At 43.4% G+C, this 25,471-nt stretch overlaps 1 protein-coding gene across 3 annotated transcripts in view; it reads right to left on the reverse strand.

Annotated features, from left to right (window-relative positions):
• Positions 1-21,672, reverse strand: part of DRAM1 (DNA damage regulated autophagy modulator 1) — a 54,666-nt gene extending 32,994 nt beyond the window's left edge. For all 3 annotated transcript variants that reach the window (XM_030215046.1, XM_030215045.1, XM_030215044.1), the window contains exon 1: positions 21,473-21,672. In XM_030215046.1, the coding sequence (XP_030070906.1) occupies positions 21,473-21,663 (191 nt within the window). In that variant the 5' untranslated portion in view covers positions 21,664-21,672. The remainder of the gene's footprint in view (positions 1-21,472) is intronic.
• Positions 21,673-25,471: the final 3,799 nt, after the last annotated feature.

A 25,471-nucleotide genomic window follows, 5' to 3' on the forward strand; every position in this document is an offset into this window, starting at 1 on the left:
CTCTCTTATGCACAATCATTGTGGAAATCCTGACCCCCCCCCCCCCCCCACCAGGTTATGGCCCTTGAGGACAGAGAATAAGGACCCCAGTCATATCACAGTACGTCTCAGATGGCAGCTATAGTGCAGACATTTCTCCTTAGGATTTCCTTGAGTCCATATCAAAATTAGTTTCATCCATACTTTCAATTCATGGGCCTGATTTTCATACAGCAACGGCTCAATTTTTCCCCAAACTTAGGAAAATGTATGAATGAAAAATATTTCTGAACTTTAGTGAATAGATATAAACCAGATTACATCCTTATATATATAGTTGCATGTATTACTTTTTACAGCATGTAGACTGGGCCTTGCTCACAGTATCCCAGAACATTGCTATCTTTCTTACAATGTGCATGCAGCTCCTCATTCGCACACCCCACTGAGATATCAGACAAAACTAAGAGCAATAAGTCAAAAATGCTTCTAGTATGGTCAAAAGCATTTGCACAACTGAGTTCCAGAGGATTCAACAGTGAAAAGGATGGTGCAGAAGCAGTTTTGCCTGTATTAAGTAATAACAACAATTGCTATATGTGAGTTAGGGAAGTGTAACTGTAAGTTAAAGTCTGAAATATATAACCAAAAAGTGTCTCACACACATTACCCAACTGTCTTGCCTTCAGTCTCTCACAAGCAGCTCCGTACATGAGAGATCACCATTCCTTTCACAAGCAACATGCTGACACACCAATCTAAACTCTACCCCTCCTTGGACATGATGAAGTGCAGGGTTCTACATACAGTCCACTAGCATCACCGTCCCCTCAGCTTCCTAGATGGTCGAGTTTTTTAATGACTTGTATTATGCAGACCCAGCTCCTGAACTGCCTGCTTAAGTTAAACCAGAGCAACTGTCCACAGCTATGGTGATAGTTACTATAATACAGATTGAGGAGCAGGTACTATTAAATACTTTAAGCTCTACAGTAGCCATTATCTTGTGACAAATGGTTAAAACTTTCACTTTGAAAAACGAGACAAGATCACTGAGTGGGCTTCCTCCACCCTGCCAGTGGGTGGTGCTGTTTCAACATCACATTTTCCATAGTGAGGGACAGGCAAGTTCTACAGGGAACCTGCCTGTCTCTAGCCATTAAAAACACAGGCCCAGATGCATTAAAGACATTGGTAATTCCCGTTCCCTACCGATTCCATAGTGAATCGGTAGGGAACGGGAATGCATCAACGATAGCGAATGCAAATGAGCTACTCGTTGTAGCTCACTTGCATTCTCTAGTCCTTCGGTACCTGAGTCGGAGAATCGGGACGTCCCTTTAGATTAGGCTCCTCTTCTTGGTCTCTTCAGCCAATCAAAGCGGGCTTAGCTGGCTGTTGTCAGCGAAACGCGCTCTGATTGGCTGAAGAGACCAGGAAGAGGAGCCTAATCTAAAGGGACGTCCCGATTCTCCGGCAACCAGGAAAACATAAAAGTTTTGCTGTGGAGGGGCGGCGAAGACAAAATAGAAGGGGGGAAAAAACACCAGCGCCGGCAGAGCTAAAAAAAAAAAATGTGAAAAAAAAGACGTCTCTCAGAAGCGCAGGGAGAGTATGTCCTTAAAGGACGCCCCTCACATGCGCTCCCTGCTTTTTTTTTTCCTTTTTTACCTTTTTTGGGGGCCCTTTTCCTTTCCGATTCCCTCACAGGAGCCCTAACAAGAGGTCAGACATCTCGTTAGGGTTCCTACGGTAAGGGAATCGGAAAAACGGTAGTGCATCTCATTATAATGGGCTGCAACGGTAGTGCAGCTCATTATAAGAGCTTTTCAATCATTTGCATTCCGTTTTCGTTGCCTGCTACCGTGGCAGGGAAAATGCCCTTAGTGCATGCCCGGGGTGAACTACTTGCGTTTTAAACTGGCTGGAACCAGTTTAAAACGCAAGTTGTGGGCTCGTTAGGTTTTGTGCATCTGGGCCACAGTATTGAAACACCTCTTCCCACTGGCGGCAGTGCAGTTGTAGGTGTAGGAATATGTGGAAGACAAGTGCTGCATGCATTAACTGTCAACAATTCTATGAGCTATGATGTCATTGGATATAGTGTAATGTCTTGTGGGTGTGTCTGAGTCACTCTAGTTGCTCTGTGAGCAGTGTTGCCAGGTGGGCGGTTTTACCGCCCAATTGGGCGGTTTTCCGCGACCCGCCGCGGGAAATTTTTGCCCGCGGCGGGTTGCGGTTTTTTGGGCTGGTTTTTGTGCTTCGGGCGGTTTTTTTAGGTGGCTTTTTCGGCCGCGGTGGGCGGGGTAAGTGACGTTTTTGGGCGGGGTTAGTGACGTGGGAGGCGGGGTTAGTGACGTGGGAGGCGGGGTTAGTGACGTGGGAGGCGGGGTTAGTGACGGGGAAGGCGGGGTTAGTGACGGGGAAGGCGGGGCCGATGACGGCGGGGGCGGGGTGATGACGCGGGGGCGGGGGTGTCAGGGGCGGGGTTTGAGTTTGGGCGGGTTTTGGGCTGGATTTTGGGCTCCTTTAGGCTGGAAAAATATTTTCCACCTGGCAACCCTGTCTGTGAGTGAGTCAGTCTGTGTCAGCATAAGATGGTGTTAGCAATCTCTCTTCAAGCTGTATGATAACCAACTGACAGAATTTTGTATTCAGTAGTTTTACCATGTCTACTGCAAGTATGATGTAAATAGTTATCTGAAGAAACTGTAAGTAAACATCATTTTTGTTTGGAAGTTAAAGAAGAGAGAGTAATTGAATCTTTTTTTTATTCAAGAGTCTGTGTGAGAGAGAGAGAGAGAGAAAAAAATGGGAGTTAACACTTCTAAAGCTCTGCTGCGTATGGGCTAAATCTGCTGAAGTAAAAGTCTATTTTTTCATTTCTCCCCATCATATTGGGTTATGGGCCCAGACCACTAAAATAAAAAAAAAATAAAAAACATTAAGAATTTTTTTTTTATCTCTCCACACAAAAGACAAGATGGCAGCTGCACCATTACTATGTTCTCTCCAAGTGCCCCAACTGAATGAATATAACTATATTCAGTGGGAGATGAGATTTAAATGTATTATTGAAGCAAAGAAGCTAAATATATGTTTGGATCAAGTAAGAAATGCTGACAATTTTGAAGAATGGAATACTGCAGACTGTTATGTCAGAAGTATGCTATATGAAGCTCTGACAGAGAAACAGGCAATATTGATTGATGGAACAGACACCTCAAAAGAAATATTGCAAAAATTGAAAACCATGTATGGTACTTCATATACAAAACAACAGCCTATATGGTTATCAGAAATAATTCAATTGAAGTTGAATGACAAGAAAAAATGTAATGATCATATAACACATTTAATGTCATTATTTAAGAAGCTAGAATTATCGGGTATACCTATCTGCGATGCTTTAAAGAGAGCTTTTATGTTTACATCTTTTATGTTTACCAAATCAAAGACTCAACAACCAACCAATCGCAATAACCTCCGGACATAAACACCACCGACAAAATGAGGAAAACAATGACAACAACAAATCCAACTACAGAAGAAGCAGACAACTAATAAAAATAAACACGTCACACCCCACCCTGGAACCACATCACTCAATCCAACTAGGATACATCAATGCAAGATCAGCAGTACGCAACGCAGTAGACATACTAGATTGGATCATCACAGACAAATTGGACCTCCTATTCATCACAGAAACCTGGTTCCATAGTCCCACAGACCCTACCATCTTACAAACGTGCCCACCAGAATACAAAATCACGCACTGGACAAGAAATGGAAAAAAAAGAGGAGGCGGAATAGCTATTATATACAAACCTGAATTCACCATCACAATCACAGGCGAATCCACCTCACCACAACTTGAAATTGCATCGACTAGAATCAACCATCCAAGCCTAACAGGACACCTCAGCACAATCCTATTCTACAGACCACCAGGAAAATGGCAAGACGCCCAAACACAACTCGTGGATTTCATCTCGAATACCTGCGTATCAGCCTCAAACATCCTCATACTAGGCGACATCAACTTACACCTAGAAGTTGACACCTTACCAAATACACGAGAATTCAAAGAATTCCTAAAACTCTGGGATCTGCAAACACCTAACATACAACCAACTCACGAAAAAGGACACACACTAGATATCATAACGAATAGATTCGAACCGGACTCATCTATCATACTCGCTAACGTAACATGGACACCCACATTATGGTCAGACCACCATAAAGCAAATGTCACTCTTTACTGGCGAAAAACACAACTAAACACAAACACCAAACATAAACGAACAACCTACACCACGAGAGGAAAAATAGACCCCACAACATTCTGGCAACAGATCTACCAGAACGAATGGACTACAAACGCAGACACCACCCAATTCCTCCAAGAATGGGACGATATAAGCACAAGAACATTAGACAAAATTGCCCCAGTCCAAACAAGAACATCACACAGGAAAAATGCAAATCCATGGTTCACCGAAGAGCTGAAAAAACTAAAAACACAAGTCAGGAGACTAGAACGAGCTTGGAACAAAAAAAGAGACGAACAAACACGAAACGACTGGAAACTACTCCGAAGAAAATACAAATATACCATAAAACAAACAAAAAGACTACACTACAAAACACTAATAGGACCAAACTACAAAGACACACATAAACTCTTCAACCTCGTGAACAAACTGTTAGACACCACACCAGTTACAACCAACGGCAAAGATACACCAAGTGTTGACAACCTTGCGACATACTTCAAGGAGAAAATTATACTACTACGACACAAAATACCCGCCAGCCCTACAGAATACACCACTCTTCTAGACTGTCTAGATCCAGAAGAAGGAACACACCCAGCAGACAGAACCTGGACCGAATTTGAACTACTGTCAGAAGACCTCATCTCGATAACTCTCAAAAGATATGCCAAATCCAACTGCAAACTAGACATATGCCCAAATAGCCTCATGAAATCTGCTCCTCAACAATTCATTCTAGACCTAACAAACCATATAAATCACATGCTACAAAATGGACTCTTCCCAAAGGAAAAAGGAAAAATCTTACTCACCCCAATTCCTAAAGATACAAAGAAAAACACGAGCGAAATAACCAACTACAGGCCAATAGCATCCATACCACTAATAACCAAGATAACTGAAGGTATGGTAACTAAACAGCTCACAAACTATCTAGACAAACATTCAATACTCCATGATGCCCAATCAGGATTCCGTTCGAATCACAGCACAGAAACAGTATTAGTCACTCTTATGACCAAATTCAAACAAATAATTGCAACTGGTAACAATATACTCCTCTTACAATTCGACATGTCAAGCGCCTTCGACATGGTTGATCATGGAATCCTACTACACATACTTGAATACTTTGGCATAGGAGGAAATGTCCTGAACTGGTTCAAGGGGTTCTTAACCATGCGCTCGTATCAAGTCACATCAAATACAACCACGTCCAAAGCATGGACACCTGAATGTGGAGTCCCACAAGGATCGCCTCTATCACCAACTATATTCAACCTAATGATGATCCCTTTAGCCAAACTCCTATCAAACCACAACCTCAACCCATACATATACGCCGACGATGTGACAATATATATCCCATTCAAACAAGATACCAAAGAAATCTCCAACGAAATCAATCAAAGTCTACACATCATGAACACATGGGCAGATGCATTCCGCCTGAAACTAAATGCAGAAAAAACCCAATGCCTGATACTCACCTCCCAATATAACACAAATGAATTCAACGCAATAAACACACCAACCCTAAACCTTCCAGTCTCAGAAACGCTAAAAATCCTTGGAGTCACCATCGACCGCCACTTAACACTCGAAACCCACGCAAACAACACAACCAAGAAGATGTTCTACTGCATGTGGAAATTGAAAAGAATAAGACCATTCTTCCCAAGATACGTCTTCCGCAGCCTAGTGCAATCCCTCGTCCTCAGCCACCTGGACTACTGCAACTCACTATACGCGGGCTGCAAAGAGCAAATACTGAGGAAACTTCAAACAGCCCAAAATACAGCAGCCAGGCTCATCTTCGGAAAACCAAGATATGAAAGGGTACAACCACTACGAGAAAAATTACATTGGCTTCCACTCAAGGAACGCGTTACTTTTAAAGTTTGTACACTAGTCCATAAGATCATCTACGGCGAAGCCCCAGCGTACATGTCTGATCTAATAGACCTACCACCCAGAAACGCTAAAAGATCATCCCGAACACACCTAAACCTCCACTTCCCCACTTGCAAAGGCATGAAATACAAGACGTTGCACGCGTCAACCTTTTCCCACAAGAGCACGCAGGCATGGAATACACTACCGCGTAACCTGAGAAGGATTGACGATCAAGCTTCCTTCCGTAAACTACTAAAGACTCACCTGTTTGAACAAACTTACGGAAAGAGCCAACTCACATAGAGTCCACACTCACTATTCATCAATGCATTTTACATCCACTTTGATCCCTCATCCCGCACCCCAATCTATCACGCACCTATCCACGGAACTATGGACACCATATGTCTTTGTCTAACACTACCCTTTAGCTTCCCATTGCCCCCTTCCAATTACTTCTATGTTGATATCCCATTGTCATATTCCAAATCTGATATTTGAATGTCTCTTATACCTTTGCACAATGTAATCCATAACCAAATTGTAACAAATGTATTTCTATTATTCATATCCTATTGTAAGCCACACTGAGCCCGCAAAAAGGTGGGAAAATGTGGGATACAAATGCAATAAATAAATAAATAAATAAATCTCTGTCTAAAAGGTTTGAAGTATTCAGGACAGTGAATGAAGCAATTGAGGGACAATCTTTTGAACAAGCTGTCTCTAAGCTTAGACAAGAATGTATTATAACAGAGGAGATCTGTTCACCAAGAGAGATTAACCAGAATGAAACATTTTTCTCAGCGATGCATAGTAGGAGGCGGAGCTATAATGAAAAAAGCCTGCCCAGAAACAAGCTGATTTGCTATTCAAATGGTAAAGAGGGACATGTATCAAAATACTGTAACAAGAAAAACCACACCCCTTCTAGCTCATTTAAGCCAATGGAGAATAAGCATGGTCAAAGAAAAAATTATGACCATGACAACAGTAAGAATAAGAGCTGTATAATGACAGAAAAATCTTTTAATATAATGAAGAACACTTCAGATAAAAATAGTTGGATATTAGATTCTGGCAGCACAAAACATATAACCAATAATAAAGAATTTTTCACAGATATGAGACCAGAAGATGGTAGTCTTCACACAGCAAATGCTGGCTCAACAATGATCAAAGCAAAAGGAAATGGACATTTAAAATGCATAGTATCAGATGGAGTAAAAAAAAACTCTTGTAAAAGATGTCTTATATGTTCCACGAGCAGTTTGTAATATGCTCAGTGTATCAGCATTAGACAAGAAAGGTTTTTCAATTCATTTTGAAAATAGTAAATGTACAATTTCTGATGGTAATGAAATTTATGCTGAAGGTTATATGAATAACAATGTCTATAAGTTAAACATTACAGGTGAATCATCACATCTTATAAAAACAAAGAAGAATACAGAATGTAATCTTGAGACCTGGCATCGTCGAATGGGACACAGAGATCCAAAGGTGATCTTGGAGCTGCAAAGTAAACAACTTGCAACAGGCATAAAAATAAGTGCCAGTAATGGTAAGATGGAAAAATGCATAGATTGTATTACTCAAAAGGGGGTAAGACCCTCACTTCCATCATATAAAGGAAAAAGAAGTAGTAAAATACTGGACTTGATACATAGTGACTTATGTGGACCATTTAATATTCCATCACTAGGGAATAACAAATATGCATTAATATTTGTGGATGATTTCTCTAGATACTGTATGGCCTATCTATTAAAAGAAAAGAATCAAGTTGCTGATATGTTAAAGAAGTTTGTAGCCTTGGTAAGCAATAAATTTGATAAAAAACCAAAGATTCTACAGACTGACAACGGTGGTGAGTTTACTTCACATACCATACAAACATTTCTAGAACAAGAAGGTATTCAGCACATAAAGACGGTTGCATATACACCAGAACAAAATTCTGTAGCTGAAAGAAAGTTCAGATCGCTTGTAGAAATGACAAGATGTATGCTATCTGATAGTAATCTTCCAAAGAGATTATGGGGAGAAGCAATTCTCACAGCAGTATACCTACAGAACAGACTACCTACAAAAGGGACAGATCACACACCCCACATGAAATGTGGCATAGTAAAAAGCCAAATCTGTCAAATATAAGAATATTTGGAAGTACAGCATATGCTCATGGGCCGAAACAGAAGAGACATAAACTGGATTCCACAACAGAAAAAGGAATTCTAGTGGGCTATGATTCAGGTCACAAAGGTTATAGAATTCTGAATCTAAACACTGGATTTGTTGGTGTAAAACACATCACATATTTTGATGAAAATAAAAAAATTGATAAAGACTGGAAAATTCCAAATGAACCTTATCATCCAGAATATGAAAAGAAACCAATAATCAATATCCCGGTGATTATAAACACTAACATACCAGAATTGTCTGATAATAATTTTTCTGATTCTAATGAGGAACAGGAAATGAAATAGATACAGAAAGTGTTTATACTGAAGACAGTACCCACTGATGAAGGGGAAATGATTGGAGATAGAATCTCGATCTCAGATGACACGGAGAGGTCAGACCAACAAAATGTCAGACGCTCATCCAGAGAAAATCGAGGTAATCCACCCCAAAGACTATCTTATTTAACAACTTCTGATGATGCACAAGAACCTTTAACTTGGGATGAAATTGATCAAATGTCTGAAAAAGAAGCAGAAGAATGGAAAAAAGCTGCACAAGATGAAATCGACGCGTTGCATAAAAACAAAACATGGAACTTAACTGAATTACCCCATGGCAAAAAGGCCATAGGATGCAAGTGGGTATTTAAGTTGAAAAGAAATGCACAAGGACAAGTAGAAAGATATAAAGCCAGACTGGTAGCAAAAGGTTATCTTCAAAAATATGGTGAAGATTATGATGAAGTATTTGCACCAGTAGTGAAACACACAACAATCAGAACTCTCCTAAGCATAGCTGCATCAAAGAAAATGCAAGTGAAACACATAGATGTTAAAACAGCATTTCTTCATGGAGATATATCTGAAGACTTGTATATGAAACAACCAGAAGGTTTCATAGATACAAATAACAGTCATTTAGTGTGTAAACTGAACAAAGGTTTATATGGTTTAAAGCAAAGTGCAAAATGCTGGAATGAGAAAATGCATGAAATGTTAACTGATTTAGATTTTAAGCAAGGAGAAGCAGATAATGCTTGTATATTAGACAAAAGGAAGGTCATTGTGTGTACATTTTAGCATTTGTAGATGATTTGCTTATAGCAAGTGAAAGTGAAAAAGAGTATAAAGACATTGTAAAGTGTTTAAATCAGAATGTTGAAATAACTGAACTTGGAAATGTGTCATACTATTTAGGTATGAATATTGAAAAACAGAAAGATGGTTCTTATTTAATAAGTCAGAAACAAAAGATTAATGATCTTATTGAAAGTATGGGTATGCAGGAAGCACACTCAGTAGGTTCACCTATGACCACAGATTTTCAGAGGGATGAAACTGAAAGGGAACCATTACCAGATAACATTCTATACAGATCTGCAATAGGAAAACTTCTGTATCTAACTACCACTTACAGAGTTGATATAGCTAATGCTGTAGGAATTTTAAGTAGAAGAGTGAACAAGCCTACTAAGACTGACTGGACTGCTGTAAAACGAGTGGTAAGATATTTGAAAGGTACAATTGACTGTAAGTTGGTGATTCCGGTAAATAGTAATCAGAAATTGATTTGTTACTGTGATTCTGATTGGGCTGGAGATCATTCAGATTACAAATCCACAAGTGGGTATGTGTTTATGTATGGAAAAACATCTATTTCATGGGCAAGTCATAAACAAACCATTGTAAGTTTATCATCCACAGAAGCAGAATATGTTGCTGTGTCTGAAGCATGTCATGAACTAATGTGGATAGAAAAACTGTGTACAGATTTTGGTATAGAACAGCAGAGACTGATACAGATTTTTGAAGACAATCAAAGCTGTATAAGGTTGTCAATAAATGACAGGGTACAGTCTAGAACAAAACATATTGCAACAAAATTCCATAATGTCAGAGAATTGTCAAGGCAAGGAGTAATAAATTTGCAATATAAACAAACTGACCAAATGATTGCTGATATCTTGACGAAACCGCTAGCTGTAAGAAATTTTGAAAATCTACGAGAAAAGCTAGGACTGTATGTATATAAATAAATATATAAGAATTGAATTGTTGGACAATAATGCATGTGAAGGGGTATGTAGGAATATGTGAAAGACAAGTGCTGCATGCATTAACTGTCAACAATTCTATGAGCTATGATGTCATTGGATATAGTGTAATGTCTTGTGGGTGTGTCTGAGTCACTCTAGTTGCTCTGTGAGTGAGTCAGTCTGTGTCAGCATAAGATGGTGTTAGCAATCTCTCTTCAAGCTGTATGATAACCAACTGACAGAATTTTGTATTCAGTAGTTTTACCATGTCTACTGTAAGTATGATGTAAATAGTTATCTGAAGAAACTGTAAGTAAACATCATTTTTGTTTGGAAGTTAAAGAAGAGAGAGTAATTTAATCTTTTTTTTATTCAAGAGTCTGTGTGAGAGAGAGAGAGAGAAAAAAAAATGGGAGTTAACACTTCTAAAGCTCTGCTGCGTATGGGCTAAATCTGCTGAAGTAAAAGTCTATTTTTTCATTTCTCCCCATCAGTAGGAACCTGCTCAGCTTAGAGGGAACAGTGCTCAAGATGTAACCAAAGTGAGTCTATTTCACCCAGTAGGAAGGCACTTTTATAACTGTGTGCTTTGAGGCAGATAAAAGGTACATATTTGTAGCCTTTTTTATACAGAGACATAGCTGCCTATGGAGGCGGCCATTTATGCCTGCTTAGAAGTGGGTGTAATATTCATGCATAAAAGGACTAATTCTGTAAATAGTACTGGGCACCGTCTATAGCAGTGGTTCCCAAACGTGGTCCTGGAGGCACCGCAGCCAGTCAGGTTTTCAGGATATCCACAGTGAATATTCACGAGAGAGATTTGCATGCACTGCCTCCACTGCATGCACATCTCTCTCATGAATGTTCATTGTAGATATCCTGCAAACCTGACTGGCTGGGGTGCCTCCAGGATCAGGTTTGGGAACCACTGGTCTATAGAATAGTACTTGGCAGGAGTGGAGAAGTAGCCTAGTGGTTAGCGCAGTGGACTTTGATTGTAACCACAGAAAGGTGGTATGGCAAGTCCCATTTCCCTATTTGAGATTCTAGATGGAATGTTGCTACTATTTGAGATTCTACATGGAATGTTGATAATGGAGGAGTAGCCTAGTGGTTAGTGCAGTGGAACATGGAATGTTGCTACTATCTGAGATTCTACATGGAATGTTGCTACTATTTGAGATTCTACATGGCATGTTGCTAGTAGAGGAGTAGTCTAGTGGTTAGTGCAGCGGACTTTGATCCTGGGAAACTGGGTTTGAGTCCCACTGCAGCTCCTTGTGACTCTGGGCAAGTCACTTAACCCTCTAATGCCCCGGGTACAAATAAGTACCTATATATACTATGTAAACCGCTTTGAATGTAGTTGCAAAAGCCACAGAAAGGTGGTATATCAAGTCCCATTCCATTTCCCTTAGTGCCAGGATCCAGGCACAAGGATTTACACCAACTGAAACCTGGTGTAAGTCCTCAATCCTAAATTAGGAGCAGATCCACCATATTCTATTAACTGTGTGCAAATTCTAGGAGCCGCCTATGCCCCTCCCGTAGCCATGTCCCCTTTTTGGTTCCATACGGAAAATTTCACGCGCATCTTTATAGAATCCCAACTAGGAAGATACACAGGTAAATTCTAATTTGTTGCCAATTTGCGCCAATTTGGTGCTAATTGGCTTGTTATTCAAATAAATTGCATGCACCAATTGGGCATGCGCAATTTTGAGCGCCTTTTATAGATCTTGGGGGAAAATCTGTGTGTACGTAAAACATAACTCTGCCCTCAATATGCCTACACTCAAGTCACGTAAAGTATGCAGGTTCTTTTCAACATGCATACTTTATGAACATTAACATAGTAACATAGTAGATGACGGCAGAAAAAGACCTGAACGGTCCATCCAGTCTGCCCAACAAGATAAACTCATATGTGCTACTTTTTGTGTATACCTTACCTTGATTTGTACCTGTCCTTTTCAGGGCACAGACCGTGTAAGTCTGCCCAGCACTATCCCCGCCACCCAACCACCAGCCCCTCCTCCCACCACCGGTTCTGGCACAGACCGTACAAGTCTGCCCAGCACTATCCCCGCCTCCCGCCACCGGCTCTGCCACCCAATCTCGGCTAAGCTCCTTAGGATCCATTCCTTCTGAACAGGATTCCTTTATGTTTGTCCCACGCGTGTTTGAATTCCGTTACCGTTTTCATTTCCACCACCTCCCGCGGGAGGGCATTCAAAGCATCCACTACTCTGTGAAAAAATACTTCCTGACATTTTTCTTGAGTCTGCCCCCCTTCAATCTCATTTCATGTCCTCTCGTTCCACCTCCTTTGCATCTCCAGAAAAGGTTCGTTTGCAGATTAATACTTTTCAAATATTTGAACGTCTTATCATATCACCCCTGTTTCTCCTTTCTTCCAGAGTATACATGTTCAGGTCATCAAGTCTCTCCTCATACGTCTTGTAACGCAAATCCCTTACCATTCTCGTAGCTTTTCTTTGCACCGCTTCAATTCTTTTTACATCCTTCGCAAGGTACGGCCTCCAAAACTGAACACAATACTCTAGGTGGGGCCTCACCAACGACTTATACAGGGGCATCAACACCCCCTTTCTTCTGCTGGTCACACCTCTATACAGCCTAACAACCTTCTAGCTACGGCCACCGCCTTGTCACACTGTTTCATCGCCTTCAGCTCCTCAGATACTATCACCCCAAAATCCCTCTCTCCGTCCGTACATATCAGACTCTCGCCGCCTAATACATACGTCTCCCGAGGATTTCTATTCCCTAAGTGCATCACTTTGCATTTCTTCGCATTGAATTTTAATTGCCAAACCTTAGACCATTCTTCTAGCTTCCTCAGATCCTTTTTCATGTTTTCCACTCCCTCCCGGGTGTCCACTCTGTTACAGATCTTAGTATCATCCGCAAATAGGCAAACTTTACCTTCTAACCCTTTGGCAATGTCACTCACAAATATATTGAACAGAATCAGCCCCAGCACCGATCCCTGAGGCACTCCACTACTCACCTTTCCCTCCTCTGAGCAAATTCCATTCACCACCACCCTCCGGCTTCTGTCCGTCAACCAGTTCCTAATCCAGTTCACCACTTCGGGTCCTATCTTCAGCCCATCCAGTTTATTTAAGAGCCTCCTGTGGGGAACCGTGTCAAAAGCTTTGCTGAAATCTAAGTAGATTACGTCTATAGCTCGTCCCTGATTCAATTCTCCTGTCACCCAATCAAAAAATTCAATGAGATTCGTTTGGCACGATTTCCCTTTGGTAAAACCATGTTGTCTCGGATCTTGCAACTTATTGGCTTTCAGGAAATTCACTATCCTTTCCTTCAGCATCGCTTCCATTACTTTTCCAATAATCGAAGTGAGGCTTACCGGCCTGTAGTTTCCAGCTTCTTCCCTATCACCACTCTTGTGAAGAGGAACCACCTCCGCCGTTCTCCAATCCCTCGGAACCTCTCCCGTCTGCAAGGATATGTTAAACAAATCTTTAAGAGGACCCGCCAGAACCTCTCTGAGCTCCCTCAATATCCTGGGGTGGATCCCATCCGGTCCCATGGCTTTATCCACCTTTAGCTTTTCAAGCTGTTCATACACACTCTCTTCCGTGAACGGTGCTCTATCCACCTCATTCTCATGTGTACTTTTGCCAGTCCCTCTCGGTCCTTCCCCAGGATTTTCTTCAGTGAAAACAGAACAAAAGTATCTATTTAGCAAATTGGCTTTTTCTTCATCATTTTCTACATAGCGTTTCGTTGTATCTTTTAGTCATTCTCCTTTCACTTATATACCTGAAAAAATTTTTTGTCACCCCTCCTTACATTCCTAGCCATTTGTTCTTCCGCTTTCACCAGACGTATCTCTCTCTTGGCTTCTTTCAGTTTCATCCGGTATTCCTCCTCGTGTTCCTTTTCTTGAGTTTTTGTGTATTTCTGGAATGCCAACTCTTTAGCCTTTATTTTCTCAACCACTTGCTTGGAGAACCATATCGGTTTCCTTTTTCTCTTGCTTTTACTTACTTTCCTTACATAAAGGTTCGTGGCCCTATTTATAGCTTCTTTCAGCCTGGACCACTGTCCTTCCAGTTCTCTTATTTCCTCCCAGCCCATCATCTCCTTCCTCAGGTATTCCCCCATTTTACTAAAGTCAGCACGCTTGAAATCCACTCTCCACTTTAGCTGTAATATCAAACCAAAATGTTTGATGGTCACTGCTGCCCAGGTGGGCACCCACTCGGATATTTGACACGCTATCCCCATTTGTGAGCACCAGATCCAGCGTCGCTCCCACCCTCGTGGGTTCTGTCACCATTTGTCTGAGCAAACCGCTTTGTAAAGCATCCACGATCTCTCTACTTCTTTCTGATTCTGCAGACGGAACCTTCCAATCTACATCCGGCAGATTAGGTTGGATTCTATATATGGTGCCTGAAAAATTCCACATGGGAAAAAAAAGCCTAGACATATTCTGTAAAGTACGTCTAAATTTTATAGAATAGGCTTAAATTTCTGCGTGGTATATAGACTAATGCTGAGCGCCTCTCCACGTGACCAAATGTAGTCGTGGCCATTTATACCGATCAGTGCTGATAATTGCTTGTCAACAGCCAATTAACAGTGCTGATTAGCTAGTTACCCAATTAAGTTATGCACATTGATATAGAATACGCATCAATTTCCATATGGAAATTAAAGCGCCATATATGAATCCCATGGATTACCCATGGGGCAGTTGTATAAGAGGTTTTTTATGTATGTAAAATGCATGGAAAATCTTTATCCCTGTCACACTATCTATACAATACCAAATACGATGTTGCATAGTAATTGTTTAAATTTCCAATTCGGTTTTTTTTTTATAAATAGATCTAATAAATGGATGCTTGCAACAATCAAAGATGAGCTAGGTAAAGTGGATGTTACTGTAAGCGCTGGCCAATGAGCACAAAGCATGCATTATCTACCACATACTGAACGATGCAGTTATTCAATCCCTGTGGCTCCTGACCAAGACTCATCTCAATGTGATATGGATATGATAACAAGCAAGTAACCACAGGAATCAGTGCAAACAGCACTCCAGCTAAGACTGCCTAGATAACCGATAATATTAAAAATCAGCAACAGCACGCTCCAAAACCTTAGAGTGCCAGACACCGAATAGTACTTCCATGAGTCAAATAGAAACCAGATTTATTACAGTAAAAAAACTTCCTTTTACAGCACATGACCATTTTCAGGAAATCTGTTGAAACGGCATAGTTCAAGTTTGCACAATTGTGTTGGAGACCAACTGTATGTTTTTGTTCCCTTTTTTTCTCCAAACTTTTGTTCAATGCCTTGCAAAAATCTTCAGATCCTAATACATTTGTTCACATTCTGTCAACAGGAAACAAGTTAAAGAAAGTTATCGAAATATTCAAAAAGTAAAAAAATAAGAAACCAAAAATCTTGATTGCTTAAGCAAATCCAATTTTGCTCCATTTCCAAAAATTACCTTAATCAAGTCCATAAAAACCTAAATAGAGCCCATCTGTATCCAATCACAGTAAATGAGCAGATTTAAATATTCTTGGATGAGGAATCAATCTGTTTCTGTTCTATGAAGTGAATCTGAAGCAAATGTCTAAACATGAACACAAAACTGTTCGAAAGGTACAGACTGGGGAAAGCTACAGTGGTGGAAATAAGTATTTGATCCCTTGCTGATTTTGTAAGTTTGCCCACTGACAAAGACATGAGCAGCCCATAATTGAAGGGTAGGTTATTAGTAACAGTGAGAGATAGCACATCACAAATTAAATCCGGAAAATCACATTGTGGAAAGTATATGAATTTATTTGCATTCTGCAGAGGGAAATAAGTATTTAATCCCTCTGGCAAACAAGACCTAATACTTGGTGGCAAAACCCTTGTTGGCAAGCACAGCGGTCAGACGTCTTCTGTAGTTGATGATGAGGTTTGCACACATGTCAGGAGGAATTTTGGTCCACTCCTCTTTGCAGATCATCTCTAAATCATTAAGAGTTCTGGGCTGTCGCTTGGCAACTCGCAGCTTCAGCTCCCTCCATAAGTTTTCAATGGGATTAAGGTCTGGTGACTGGCTAGGCCACTCCATGACCCTAATGTGCTTCTTCCTGAGCCACTCCTTTGTTGCCTTGGCTGTATGTTTTGGGTCATTGTCGTGCTGGAAGACCCAGCCACGACCCATTTTTAAGGCCCTGGCGGAGGGAAGGAGGTTGTCACTCAGAATTGTACGGTACATGGCCCCATCCATTCTCCCATTGATGCGGTGAAGTAGTCCTGTGCCCTTAGCAGAGAAACACCCCCAAAACATAACATTTCCACCTCCATGCTTGACAGTGGGGACGGTGTTCTTTGGGTCATAGGCAGCATTTCTCTTCCTCCAAACACGGCGAGTTGAGTTCATGCCAAAGAGCTCAATTTTTGTCTCATCTGACCACAGCACCTTCTCCCAATCACTCTCGGCATCATCCAGGTGTTCACTGGCAAACTTCAGACGGGCCGTCACATGTGCCTTCCGGAGCAGGGGGACCTTGCGGGCACTGCAGGATTGCAATCCGTTACGTCGTAATGTGTTACCAATGGTTTTCGTGGTGACAGTGGTCCCAGCTGCCTTGAGATCATTGACAAGTTCCCCCCTTGTAGTTGTAGGCTGATTTCTAACCTTCCTCATGATCAAGGATACCCCACGAGGTGAGATTTTGCGTGGAGCCCCAGATCTTTGTCGATTGACAGTCATTTTGTACTTCTTCCATTTTCTTACTATGGCACCAACAGTTGTCTCCTTCTCGCCCAGCGTCTTACTGATGGTTTTGTAGCCCATTCCAGCCTTGTGCAGGTGTATGATCTTGTCCCTGACATCCTTAGACAGCTCCTTGCTCTTGGCCATTTTGTAGAGGTTAGAGTCTGACTGATTCACTGAGTCTGTGGACAGGTGTCTTTCATACAGGTGACCATTGCCGACAGCTGTCTGTCATGCAGGTAACGAGTTGATTTGGAGCATCTACCTGGTCTGTAGGGGCCAGATCTCTTACTGGTTGGTGGGGGATCAAATACTTATTTCCCTCTGCAGAATGCAAATAAATTCATATACTTTCCACAATGTGATTTTCCGGATTTAATTTGTGATGTGCTATCTCTCACTGTTACCAATAACCTACCCTTCAATTATGGGCTGCTCATGTCTTTGTCAGTGGGCAAACTTACAAAATCAGCAAGGGATCAAATACTTATTTCCACCACTGTATAAGAAAATGTAATTGTGTTAGATCTGAAAGTGCCCTGACGGATATTCAATCCGTGTAAAGTGGAAACTGACACCACCAAGACACTACCTCGATTAGGCTGCCCCCTCCAAAGTCAGTGGCATAGGCAGCAGAACAGGGAGGGCCACTGGAGCTCTAGGTCAACCAATACTTCATTCCAGTGGCGTAGCCAGAAAACCAATTTTGGGTGGGCCTGAGCCCAAAGTGGGTGGCACAAAGGTTTCTCTGCCTCGCCCTACCTTTACCTCAAAATATAAATACTTTAGCTAATGAGGATCCTCAAACTCTATCAGCTGAAGACTTCCTCTGAAAGTGGCCAGAACTTCCCGTTACCAAGCTTGGCAGGCAGCAGCAACATCCCTAAGCGACCAAAGCTGGCACCCCTTGCATCCTTAGTTGTCAGTAACTCAACGATGCTGTCGCCAACTGCAGAGCTTGGTAGAAGGGAGCTCTGACTGCCTTTGGAGGATGGATGCTTGGGGAGCCCCATCAGCTACTGTATAAAGCAAGGGTAAGGGCCAGTGTTAGACATGCTCTGGCCCAGGTAGGAAAATAAAGGAGGGCACTCTCTCCAATCCCCTCTCTTCCCTGCCTCCTTTCCGATTTCTGTACCTGCCATTACTATCACACTGACAGACCCTCACCAAAAACAGAACAAGGGATCACAAGTTAGAAATAAAAATATTTACACAAAAATTGAATTGAGAACCCCAAGAAGTTAAACTTAACATGTACTACAACCCTGAAGAAATAAAAACAAAAATGCATTTCCTTTGTACTGAACACAATGCAAAGACATTTGCTATGCACTTTTCACAAAGCTAATACATTCCATTTAAACATTCAAAATAAAATGCTTTTTTTCTACCTTTGATGTCTGGACATTTTATTTTTCCATTATGTTGCTTCTAATTTCCTGTTGTCTACTAATTCTCCTTCAAGTGACTGCTGTGCATTTGTCTTTTCTCTTCTCTACTGTCTATTCCCTCACTACATCTACCTCCGACATACTGATCATTCCTTTTTAGCTCCTTCCTTTTTTTTATTTTCTGCCTCTCTGTCAACTCAAATTTTACTCTCTTTCTCGCCTTTCTCCTTCTTTTTACTTTACAGCTGCCTATCAGATCGTCATCTTTTTCTCTCACCCACTAGCTCTCCCATTACCCAACTCACTCCTTCTCCAGCCATTCCCTTTCATCTTTAATCTACTCCCCATTACAACAGATTTTGGGTGGGCTTAGGCAAGAAGTGGGTGGGCACCAAGTGTTCTCCCCCCCCAACACCAAAACAAATATCTCAGCTAGTGGAAAAATGTTTCTTTGCACCTTGGCAATCTGCAGCAAGCATGCGCTGAAAACTATCGTGGAGAGAAGTGTTTTTGTTACCATCAGGGGGAAGTCTGGCCAAGCTAACTGTGGCTATGCCACTGCTTTTATCTCTATTAATGAGCTACAACAATGCAAACTCATTTATGTATAAAATCAGCATACACAGAAAGATGTCATAGGCTAGTTTGGGGGAAAAATCAGTACACCTGAGGGGTGTGTGTGTATGTGTGGTATGCAAGCCATAAAAGAGGTGGTGGCCCCAGTATTTGAAGCCCCCCCCCCCCCAAGAGGGCCTGGTGGGCTACTGAACCCCTCACCCCCACTCCAGATCCTGACCAGGGCTAAAAACTGCAAACAAGGGTGACCTCTTGAGAAGCCCTGCTTCTTTATCAAACCTAGCCATGGGCTTTACTCTCTCACCCCACTAAATCCTTATCTACTGAGTCCCTCAGAGTTGTCAAGAGTGATCGCCACTCACTCCTTCCCCTGTGCTGCCATTCCATTCCAACATGGTGGAGGCAGGAATGAGTGGGGAATTGCAGGGGGGGGGGGGGGGCTAAGTGGTAGCAACAGGAGAGTCCCTGAGTTCATGGAAGGGTTAAATAAGGTGAGCAAGGTGCATGGAGGTGGGGGGGGGGGGCGCTTGGTGAGGCCAAATTTTCTGAACCTTTAGCCTCAGACTAAATCTGTGTGAGGGAGGCCTCTGGTCCACTAGAACCTTCTACCTCTTTAAGACTCGCCCACTACTGCTGTAGCGTACAAGGTACTTTTATTTCAAAAAATTATTACATGTTACCAAGACTGGGAACACACACAAAAAATGTATCATTTCATTTTGCTATTGAATGCAAATGAGCTCTTGGCTCATTTGCATCCCATAGCTAAACGTATCAAAAATAGCCATCAAGCCATGAATAATTCTTCTTCTTGTTTAAGATTCCTCTTTCACCAAAGTTTGTATAGCAGTAAACATACAATTTCCGTTTCAGTACAATAGATGGTAATTTGATATTCAATGAGACATTTTTACTTCTGTTTTTTTTCTTGTTTGTTTGGAATACTTTAATAAAAAGCTGCAATAGGTAGATTACTTGGTTCAAATATGAATGGCTATAGTGATATGTTGCCGATTCCTGTTAATGGAAGCTTTACAATAGATTAGTAGGTTTTATACTGTCTTTCTTTTTTCCTCTCTCAATTAAAGCGAGAAAAATCCTTCACAAAAATGATGGGCTGAACATTGCCCAGAGGTACCCAAAGGGCACGGTGGTAACTCACTTAAACCTCTATTGGCTCAGTCCTCCAGGGGCAGGGAAATACCTGGTGTTTGGGTGGTGGGGCTAGTTCTGGGCAAGACTTCTACGGTCTGTGTCCTGAAAATGGCAGATACAAATCAAGGTAAGGTATACACAAGAAGTAGCACATATGAGTTTATCTTGTTGGGCAGACTAGATGGACCGTGCGGGTCTTTTTCTGCCGTCATCTACTATGTTACCTAGTGAATGTAACTGGCCTTGAACTACAGCTGAGACAGAGAGAACCAAGTGGAAATCAATGCCTAAATGTTTTTAGTTGCTAGCCCAGGTGTTATTGAGTTAGCCAGCTGCAGAGGAGTTAAAGGAACAGCACACAAGACGGGACGTAAAAGTCACCCGTCAGTGTTCAAACTTCTTCTACTAACCTATAAATGTACTCACTCTGCTGCTCCCCAGTATCTCTCCACACTCGTCCTTCCCTACACCCCTTCCCGTGCACTCCGCTCCATGGATAAATCCTTCTTATCTGTTCCCTTCTCCACTACTGCCAACTCCAGACTTCGCGCCATCTCGCTGCACCCTACGCCTGGAATAAACTTCCTGAGCCCCTACTCTTGCCCCATCCTTGGCCACCTTTAAATCTAGACTGAAAGCCCACCTCTTTAACATTGCTTTTGACTTGTAGCCACTCCCACCTACCCTCCTCTCCTCCTTCCTGTACACATTAATTGATTTGATTTGCTTACTTTATTTTTGTCTATTAGATTGTAAGCTCTTTGAGCAGGGACTGTCTTTCTTCTATGTTTGTGCAGCGCTGCATACGCCTTGTAGCGCTATAGAAATGCTAAATAGTAGTAGTAGTAGTAGTAGTAGTCTCTTGTAACCAGAGCTAATGTTGTGATGTCATAATGCCTCAGGCCACCAATAAGAGCCAACCTTATCAGTGATGTCACAATGGCTTGATTGTCCTATACTTGGCTCACTTTTATTACATAGCTCTTTGAGCAAGGACTGTCTTTCTTCTATGTTTGTGCAGCGCTGCGTACGCCTTGTAGCGCTATAGAAATGCTAAATAGTAGTAGTGTCACAGCCGCTGATGGGAGAAATGGAGGTAGGACCTGATCCCGCACTCACTTCCTTCTCTCTCCAGGTTACTCACTGGACAAAGTGTGGCTTAGCAGACGGCTCTCACCTGATGTACGGGACCAGCGGATTCACATGGCCCGAAAGAACGGCGATGACATAGGAGAGGATGAAGGCGGTCGAAGACCAGACGACCAACAAGGACGGGATGAACGCGGTTCCCTGCAGCGGCCGCGCCATGTCCGATCTGCAGGGCGCGCAGCAGGCTGACCGCTGCGGGAGGGAGAGACAGACAGACATCGCCCGCTCTGTTACGGAGCCCTTGAGTCACAAACCGGCGGGGGCAGCCCCGGGGCCCTCCCTGCCGACGCTGATTGGCTGTCCGCCCCCGGGGGAGGGGGCGCTACAGAAATTGCAAAACAAGCGAGTGAGTGGGGCGGCGCCGGCAAACGACAAGGAGGGGACAAGCGGGTGAAGTGCGCTAACCGGGCGATGGGTTAGATTTTAGAGGGGCCTTTGTTAAAACAAAAGGTAAACGGCGCGCGCATTTTTATCGCGATTTTGAACAGACAACACCTACGGCGCGGTATCTCTGATCAGTACAAATCTCCAGCGTAGCTGAAAGTAACTCACTTTGAGCTACTACTGAAAAAAGTGTGAGCGAAATAATTATCTGCAAGAATCTACAGTGCTCTCAATACTGAACAAATGCCTTCATTGTGTCTAAGAAGGAGTGATTTGTATTGTGTTTGGCAGCTCAATCATTTTGAAATGTTGGCACCCAGATTGTCATATCCAAGATGTAGTTCTAACTATGGCGACCCTTTTACGAAGCCACGTAAGCTTCTACGCGCTCCCAATGCGTGCCAAAATGGAGTTACCACCTGACTACCATGTGGCTCTTGCGGTAATTTCATTTTGGCGCGTGTTCGATACGCGCGTCTGAAAATTATTTTTTTTTATTTTCGGGCACGCTTAATGGATGTGCGCCAAGCGGCATTTGGCGTGCGTAGGTCATTACTGCCCATTTACCGCGTGAGTCTTTACTGCTAGGCCAGTGGCTGGCAGTAAGGTCTCAGACCCAAAATGGACCCGCAGAAATTTTGATTTTGTCCCATGTCCATTTTCGGCAAAAAGAAACAAAGGCCTTTTTTTACAGGCGCGCTAAAAAACAGATTGGCGCGTGCCCAAAACCACGCCTACACTACGGCAAGCCATTTTTCAGCGCGCCTTTGTAAAAGAACCCCTGTGTTCTTTACTCAGGAACCTGATTTTCTGTGTGTTTCTTTTTCATTTTTACTGGGAAGAAAAGTGACCCATCCAGGCCAAATGGATGAGATATTTTGGTCTTTATTTGCCCTCATGTAGTATATTGGTATGGTGTGCTCAGGGCTGGCTTTAGGGGAACAAACAGGGCAACACCTACAGCCCCTACCCCCCCCCCCCCCCCCCATAGTCCGGCATTTCTGTCCTCTCCCTCCTCTACTTTAAAATATATTTTTTATTCACAGGGTTACCAGTAGTAGCAACAATTCTGTTACACTGCCTGCTGTTGGCCCCAGAGCTTGCACTCTGCCATGTCCCGCCTTTTTCCGAAATAAGGTAGGCTGGGGAAGGATAGTCGAGAGAGATAGGGGAATGCGGGAATGCCGAATCAAGGGGGAGGAGACTGGAGGGAGAGATGACGGGCCTAGGGACAGAGAGGAGGGGAGAGAGATGATGGACAATGGGAAGGAAGAGAGAAAAAAAAAGATGTTGATCCCAGGAGTGGAGGGGAGGGAAGGAGAGATTCAGGCCAACAGGAGGTAGGGAGAGAGGAGAGAGGGGAACACGGACTGGGGATTGTAAAGGAGCCATTAAAAAAATTACCACATGAGCACTTACTGCCACCTATTTTGTAGACGGTAAGGGCCCATGTGGAAATCCTGTACTAACCATGCTAACTGATTAATGCAGGAACGCCTACTCTCTGCCCCCCCAGACACACCCCCTCCAAGAAAAACTTAAATATTTTTAGCACACAGATTTGGAAATTGCCTGCAAAGTTCAGGAATCTTCACTGCATTCACGGGCAGATGATCAAAAGCCCTGCGCTGTTCCAGACAGCGCTCTAAAAATAGCGATGGAACAGCGTGGGACTTTACCGCACCTATGTTCAGAGATAATTGCATGCACATTTAAGCACGCAATTCTCTATGATCATGGGGTAGAATTGTGAGAGGATTGTGCCACAGCATACGCTCAGGCACAATCCTCCCGCACCTTTTTGACAGGTTTGTCAAAAACCCAGACCTATCAAACAGAGGGGCTGGAGGTCCATGGCACCACTAGACCCCAACTACCCCAGCCCAGATCCAAGCGAAACGGGGGCTGAAAGTCCAACAGACCTCCGGTCCCTCTGACCTCCCCGACACCAGTTTGGGGGGGGCTGGAGATCCGGGGGGGGGGGGGCTCCAGCCCCTAACCCCCCTCCAGCATCCCTCAGATGCCCCTGGTGGCCTGGTGGGCTGCGGGTCAATCCCCCTCCCCACCTGGTGGTCTAGCGGCCCTTCCCCACCCCCCTACCATCAGCAACATCTGGAAAATGGGAGAATATGGGGTGAAGCCCCGCCTAGCGCATTCCAGGATGTGCTGGGCAGGGTGGGGCACTGCCATTTTCCAGGCGATGCCGATGGAAGAGGAGGGAGACCACCTCCCTCCTCCAACTGAAGGTAGGGGGGTGTGGAAGGGCCACTAGACTACCAGATGGGGGGATTGACCCGCGGCCCACTGGGCCACCAGGGACATCTGAGAGATGCTGGGGAGGGGTTGGGGCGGCTGGAGACCCACCGGAGTTTCTCCCTTATATGGTGTGAAACCCCACCCAGCACATCCCAGGATGCACTGGGCAAGGTTGGGCGCCGCCATTTTCCAGGCAGTGCTGATTGAAGAGAAAGGAGGCCACTTTCCTCCTCCAACTGAAGGTAGGGGGTGGGGAAAGGCCGCTAAACCACCAGGTGGGGGGGGGGGGGGATTGACCCATGGCCCACTTGGCCACCAGGGATATCTGAGGGATGCTGGGGGTTGGGGGGGCTGGAGACCCACCGGATCTCCACCACCCCTGAACCTGGGTCGGGGGACCAGAGGTCTGCCGGATCTCCAGCCTCCTGTCGTTGGGGTGGAGGGGGGTCGAGGTTCTTGCGGAGGGGGGCTGCTGCATTGGGGGGAATGGGGGCCTGCTAGCATGCAAATGCATGCTTGTCAGGCCTCGCCATTCCTCCCCAATGGCCTGCAAATCCTAATGCCAGCTCCAAGCTGGTGTAGGGTTTGGCGCAGCCAGCGAGCCAGTCTTTGGCGTGTTGGTCGCTGATCATTGGGGATGAATAGGTTTAGCATGAGTTTGCATGTTACTTGCGCTAAAAGCCCTTTTTGCATGCATTTGCATGCTAGTTGCGTTCAGAGCCCATGAGCGTGTTCTTTCACGTGCTCGGAGGCTCTGATCGTGGGACGGTAGCAAACGCAGGTGCTAGTTTGGCGCTAACAGCCTCTAGCACTTGCGTTTGCTTCTGATCATCGGCCCATGAGCCATTGTATCTGTGACAGTAATTGAAGGCTGTTTTTAGCCATCCCAGAGGCAGAGAATTAACACATTCTGCATATTCCGGAAAAATATTAGGTAACTCCTCCAGCAATACATCCTTTATATATCAAACATGATATTTTTCAAGGATAATACCAGTCTATATGGGCCACTAGCACACAATCCTTTGGCTCGGTCGAATGTATCTAAGAACTTTCAGCAGCACAGCACAGATAATGAAACTACAGTGTAGTAGATTTAAAACAAATTGGAGAAAATATTTCTTCACCCAACACGTAATTAAACTCTGGAATTTGTTGCCGGAGAACGTGGTGAAGGCGGTTAGCTTGGCAGAGTTTAAAAAGGGTTTGGACGGTTTCCTAAAGGACAAGTCCATAAACCGCTACTAAATGGACTTGGGAAAAATCCACAATTCCAGGAATAACGTATAGAATGTTTGTACATTTGGGAAGCTTGCCAGGTGCCCTTGGCCTGGATTGGCCACTGTCGTGGACAGGATGCTGAGCTCGATGGACCCCTTGGTCTTTT

This window comes from Microcaecilia unicolor, chromosome 9 (assembly GCF_901765095.1).
Source record: "Microcaecilia unicolor chromosome 9, aMicUni1.1, whole genome shotgun sequence".
Lineage (NCBI taxonomy): Eukaryota > Metazoa > Chordata > Amphibia > Gymnophiona > Siphonopidae > Microcaecilia > Microcaecilia unicolor.